The 6,614-nt window shown below is 35.4% G+C and overlaps 1 protein-coding gene across 1 annotated transcript in view; it reads right to left on the minus strand.

Moving 5' to 3' along the window:
* Positions 1-2,518: 2,518 nt before the first annotated feature.
* LOC105621008 (RNA-binding protein Musashi homolog Rbp6) overlaps positions 2,519-6,614 on the minus strand; it is a 339,167-nt gene continuing 335,071 nt past the window's right edge. The window contains exons 10-11 of the mRNA XM_012202485.1: positions 3,780-4,057; positions 2,519-2,560 (exon numbers count right to left, since the gene is read on the minus strand). Of these exons, the coding sequence (XP_012057875.1) occupies positions 2,519-2,560; positions 3,780-4,057 (320 nt within the window). The remainder of the gene's footprint in view (positions 2,561-3,779; positions 4,058-6,614) is intronic.

Consider the following 6,614-nt stretch of genomic DNA (forward strand, 5'->3'; position numbering starts at 1 on the left):
TATATATATATATATATATATAACGAGGGTTACTGCACGTAATCGGTTTTAAAGCTATACAGCGGCCGATTAAAGTCATAACAGTCATTGTCCAACGCCTTCGGAAGCTCCAAATAGAATTTTGAACGTTCGGTATTAGTCAGAATTACAGAGTAGTATAAATCGTCATTTACATTCTGATTTTTCTTCTATTTTAAAAGCAAGAACATTACTGTTCAGTGACTTCGTCGTAATGTAATTTAAGTATTTCTAATATAATAAAGGAATTATAACTTTTCAAAACTACTTAAATTGTCATAAAACACAGTATTCTTTTGAAGTTTGTAGTCATAATCATCATACAGTAATCATCAGAAAACACGGTCGTATCTCGGCATTAAAGAGTATTCATGACCGTATATCTGTACGGCGAATTGCAATCATCGGTGCGAGATTATCAGATGATTGTATCTTAATAATGGCTGAATAAATAATAAAGTTTTGAATAGACTCAATGAATAACTTGAGTTTGAATTATATTTCTAGAAACGCGTGCATCAAACAGTCACGTTATCTATTGGAATATAAAATAGCGGATTTCGTCGGTGAAATGTAGCTAGAGAACGTCCACTATTCTGTGATCCTAACAATATCATCCACTACTGTTCCTTCTTTCTGAAAGTCTTCCGATGTTGCGCATCTCATCGTTTGCCTCTCGGCCCGAAATTCGACGGCAGCTCTCTCGCGCATGTCTCTCTTCCATCTTCCCACAAATAATGCTAACAGCGTGACATCAAGTATGTAACACGCCTATGTAACTCCCTCGCTCGCCCGCTGCTACATCTTTCTGCATTATTTCGTTGCGCACCCGGGAAAGCAGTACTGCGACAGGACAGGAGAGAAGCACCATTTCGCTATTTAGCCAGCGAAAAGGCACGTTGGAAGAGAAGAAGGAGCTTGAATTTGCATGTACAGACGTAGAGAAAGGACAGCAAAAAGGATCGCTTGATTTATCCGCTCTATTTTTTCATCTACTTTCATCCCTCTTCTCCTTTTCTCTCTTCTCCGCGTCAACGTTAAACTCTTCAACCCTTCCCGCGCATATGATTAAAACTTGAAAGTCCAGAAACAAAGTCTTTCCCAGATGTGAACGCGCGTATATGCCTATCATTATATAATATACGTGGGCACGCGTGGTGCATGGCGCTCATTAATAATTGCAATCGCCAATAATCATGTAATAATTAATAATTATTATTAATATTCGTGAGAGTTGGTATCTCTTCTGTTTCTTTAACTGTCTTAAATACTAGAGGTCATATGTTACCGTCTATAATAATTATCAATTATTTATATATTATATATATATATATATATGTGTATATATATATTTATATCTTTATATATATATATACTATTTATATATATTCTAGACTTAACCGCTTAAATATTTAGCAATTAATAATATTAATTTAATTTATTATTATTATATTATTATTTCTTTTATTAATGTCGGAGAACGGGCTGGCGTCAATACGCAGTTTCGGCCATAATTAGCCTATTGCAGCGCGCGTTGTTACCTCTTCCTGTTTCTATCTGACGGTCGGTCTTCCTGTCGCTTTTCTCGTCTTTTTCCTCTGGCCTACTCTGGACGTCTTCCCCGTTGCGCGTCAGTTTTTTTCCCTTACTCATCAACAGGATTAATTTTCTTCTCTCTATCTATAGTTGCATCCAACTGGATTCGACTAATGCTCTACATTCTTTCTTAATGCATTATTGCATATTCGCGTAATATTACATCCGGTTATTTACAATCCGGATTTCGAAGTTGCATCGATTGAATCTTATGTAATAGTTGCCTTCTGTTCGACATTATCCATTTTTTATATTGCAACTTTTGATCATTATTTATATCTTTGTATCTATATAGTAGGCGTGTTATTTTTTTCGTCCAGAGATCATCCACTGTTTAGCTGCCTCAAATCGTCCGTGTTGCTTATTATATCAGGCGACCGTGCTGCGTTCTGCCGTCTCGTCCATCCTGACGAAAAAGAATTAAAAGTTCAACAAGTTAAAATTTGTCTTCTGAAAAAAGCGACCATCAGTTTTGATTTCAAATGGACTCATACAGCCGACGTAAAATAAAGAAGGACCTAAAATTTCTTTCTAAGGATATATCTGAAGATATATCTGAATCTTATGAGTGTTTTTAAATGTGTAAAAATTAAGGATTGTCTTTTTTTTATACGAATCGTTAAAAAAAATAGGGTTATTTTATCGTTCAGTGTTTTTTTGTTATTGTTTCAAATAGAATTGTTTTCCATCCCAAGATAATATTATATCAAAAGTTTGTAAGATGGAGAAAAAACTAAACTATTTAGCATGTTATAAAGAGTTAATAAACGTTCTTGCAATCACCAATAATCATGTAATAATTAATAGAACGTTCTTAATAAATTTATCTCGACATAAAACGTAAATACAACTCGACAAAATACTGTCGACGGCACACATACCTGTTATTAGGTCTTAACAAGGCTCAATGGTAGCCATTAGTGAACGCCGCTGGTATTAGAGGACCCTGGAACAATACAATATATCGGTCTCATCAACCTTCCCATAAAAATAATGATTATTACACAAGGGTGAGCATAAAGATAAACCTTTACGTTTGCCTGCATATCTAAAATTGCAGCGTGCAATTGCGGTACTTGGCCTTTGAGGTTATAAAATCTTTTTTTCTTTTTGCTGTTTCTCAAAATTCCATAATATATATAGATAATAATAAGTGACAAAAATGCAAAGGATAATACGCGAAGTGATGTTACATGGGTAGAGTCTTGGGTATATTAAATATATTGACATTGCAAAGAATGAATAGATTAGATAAATATTAAATTTATTTTTGATACAAGCCAATAGTAATAATTGTCAACCAGTAATAATTGTCATACTATACCTGACGGACCAGAGATGTATTCAGAAAATATAGAATCAGAATATAGAATGTATAAAGCGTATATAATATGTACATAGAAGCAATCTTCTTTTGTGAGATTGATAACCGGTTGCATTAAATATAATATATATTCGCAAGAAGATATTGTATCTCCACATTTGCTTGTTATAAGTGCATAAAGCTGATGAAATTGCAATATGGAACGAAGCGATAAAGAGTTTGATCGAGGGTCAAATAATTCTTTAATTTTGCAATATTTTGTTACATTAGTGTAAAATTCATTTCAAATTTTTGCATGCGGTATAAACGTTTAAAGAAAAAAAATATGAATTCATATTTTTGCATCAAATTTATTTGGATAATTTGTTTGTTTTATCAGTCGCAAATATTTGTTTAAATATCTAGAAATGTTTAAATATCGAGAATATATATTTGATTTTCTGTATTTATTATAATTAAAATGCGATGTAAAAACTTTCTTTAATTAGCTTTTTTTTCATAATTGTTTCCAACTGTTCCTCTGATATCTTCCAGTTTAAGCCATCGTCTGTTAATTAAAATGTAAAATTTTATTTAGTTGATGAAATTCAATTAATGAAACTTGTGGAGAGAGAACAATTCACTCGTTGTGGATGCAATAAGAGCTGTCGTGCAGCTTATGTTAGCGATAGAACAAATTAGAAGGGAGTAAATCATGATACGATTGCTGCTCATCATATATAAAATACGGAAGTATCATATTTTTAAACATTCGACTAGGCCTCTTTTATCCTTTCGTTCCATCTTATTATCGGGAAGGGCCCGATCCGGTGAAGAAAGGGGAAGCATTAAGTGGACTTACGGGACTGTAGTTGAGCGGGGCACGGGATACGGCGATCGCGGGGAACGCGGTCGTGGGGGGCTGCGGGCTAGCTGCGGCCTGGACGTAGCTTGCGACTGCGGAATCCGCGGCTGCGGCTGCTGCTGCGGCGGCGGCGCTCGAGCTGTACATGTCAATCGGGCCCGGTGAATTGGCCGCCGGGAAAGACCGACCCTGCGGCCCACCGTGGCCGCCGGCCGCGTGCGGCGACGCCGGCGGGAACCCGGCCTGTGCTGCGGCCGCCTGGTAGTTGTTCATCACTGTAACGAACCCGCATCAATCTTCACTCTCTTATCCTTCTTATCCGATTGAACGGACTTGATGTCCGAGTCGTTGAATCTCTTAACTCTCTTGAGACGAGAAGAAGCCTCACGAGTGAAGCTCCTCCTTCGTGAAAACCGCAAAACGCCAAGACACTTGGAAATTTCCTTCTGAATTTAGACTTTGTTAAGAAATGCCAATAATAATTATTCTTTAAAACATCCTCAATTACTGTGGCCCAGGATAATACAATATAATCCACTGCAGTTTAATCATTCTTGTAATAACATTATCATTTTACATTAATATCAGTTTTTTATTTATTTTCATTATCTGAAAGAAAAGTAATTTTTCTTACAAAGTCAATATAAAGGTTCGGCTTTGACTGTGTCAGAGTAGTTGAGGACAAAATTTAAAAAGATGTCATCTCTTTTATGTAACCGTTAAATAAATGATCATTAAACCGTGTTTAATTTTCAATCCTGTAATTGTAATGTAAATATTTAATAACAATTAAACATCTGAATGACAATTGTGGGACACGTATATTCGGATTGTTTCATTCTATTCGTGATAGTGATACGAGTGTTGCATGCCTTATCCTTTTTAGGAATCTTCCATGCAAGTACCTTGAGGCACGTTGCTCCGTTGGCGTTTGCTCCTAGTTTTTAGTTTTTTCGTCGCTTTCCGCTTACTAATATCAAACTCATTTCAGTTGTATAACGATACGCTATAGCAGGTTAAATCTCATTAGAGATAAGGTTCTTTAACACACACATATATATATATATATATATATACACACTATAGTGTGATGTTCGTTGTAACGAGCTCACGCATATTCGTGCACAAATGAACGACGACAATCTCTTGTCTACATTTTACTTCGAGGATTGTGCATGTTAAATGATCGCGCATTTAAATGATTACGTAAATGATACCATTATATCGATGACATATCTCGTTTGCACACATTGAATACAAGGAAAAGGATAGAGTCCATTTGACGAGTATCTTCTCGTAATTTCATTGGAAAAGGAAGGAATGAAAGAAGACCCTCATGAAGCACATTGCAAGACAGCCTTTACATACGATAGAGATAATAAAAAAGCGCCTTGCATATGTATATGTATGTATGATATTGTACAACACGTGGGACAAGCAACGCAATCGCACGAGGCAGTGATGGCGATCGACTTTGAAAAATTACGAGATACAATAGGCTTTCGACTACGATTACAGTTCTAATGTTTGGTTCGTACGAAAATTGATTTTCCTTCGTGCTCTTAAAAAGTCAAACGCAAAAATTGACAATCGTTCGATTAGAAAGCTAAGCGACGAAAACTAAACTTACCCCACTTTCGCGTTCAGCTCTCGAAGTAAAGATCCCGTGAAATTACAACGAGGAAAAATCAAATATGAGACGATACTATGATGCAGATAATTACGAAATTTGGAGCATTGGGAGATCAGTTAAACATTTAATTGTACCAATATTTTTTTTAAATAACACATGCATTTTTTGTTATTGAATAAATTTATATATAAATCTGAGGATTACTAAAATGGAAATAATAAATTATTTCATATATATTCCTCGTGTCAATTATAGCGAAAATAAGGAAATTCAAAAACAATTTTCTATTTCTTTTAAAGAATTTAAAATAATCTTGTTTTCTTTTTTGCATCAAATTCAATTGTTGGTAAAAAAAATAATATTAATTATTGAAAATAATATTAATCTAATAAATTAATAAACAATACAATAAACAATAATCTAGAGCTAATTTTTCACAAATAATTGTATATTAAATAATGTTTTTTCTAATAATATAAATTTTTCGGGTACCTCTAATTTTTTACTATGCTTTTGTCTGCTTTTGCAACTGAAATATTTTGTGCAATAAAACGACATGAGAAATATATGTAACTTCTGCGAGCTTTTTCTGTTAACGTTAACGAATGATATTTGATACATAATGCACAGCAAGGATTAAGTACTAATGCGATTACTATGTTTATAGAATGTTCGAAACTCTCTTTCTAAACCCTGCCAACAACTGCCCTTCGTTCCCGTACATACAAAAGTAACAAGGAACGAAATCATAGCGAAACTACTCTGCGCTACTTTCGAAGCTGTATCACACACAGGAAAACAGTGTCTCGGCGTGTCGTCCGCATTCTGAAACTTTAGTACTCGTAAAAACTCTGACAGATAGCCAATAAGAAGCGGCGGAGATTAATGCATCTGACTCGAGCAATTCCGTATATCGCGCTCACGTTGTTCGCGCGCAAGAGCTCGCGTAAATGTCATACGGTACTTTCGGATTAACGGCGGTCACGAAAGCGAAGGAAGAAAAAGGCGATGGGAAAAACAAGAAAGAAGAAGAAAAAGCGAAAGAAATAGCAGAGAAGAGAATGTGTGCGGTAAGGAGGGCAGAGAGAGAGAGAGAGAGAGAGGAGGAGAGAAGGAGAGAGAGAGAGAGAGAGAGAGAGAGAGAGAGAGAGAGAGAGAGAGAGAGAGAGAGAGAGAGAGAGAGAGAGAGAGAGAGAGAG

Source organism: Atta cephalotes, assembly GCF_000143395.1.
Source record: "Atta cephalotes unplaced genomic scaffold scaffold00031, whole genome shotgun sequence".
Lineage (NCBI taxonomy): Eukaryota > Metazoa > Arthropoda > Insecta > Hymenoptera > Formicidae > Atta > Atta cephalotes.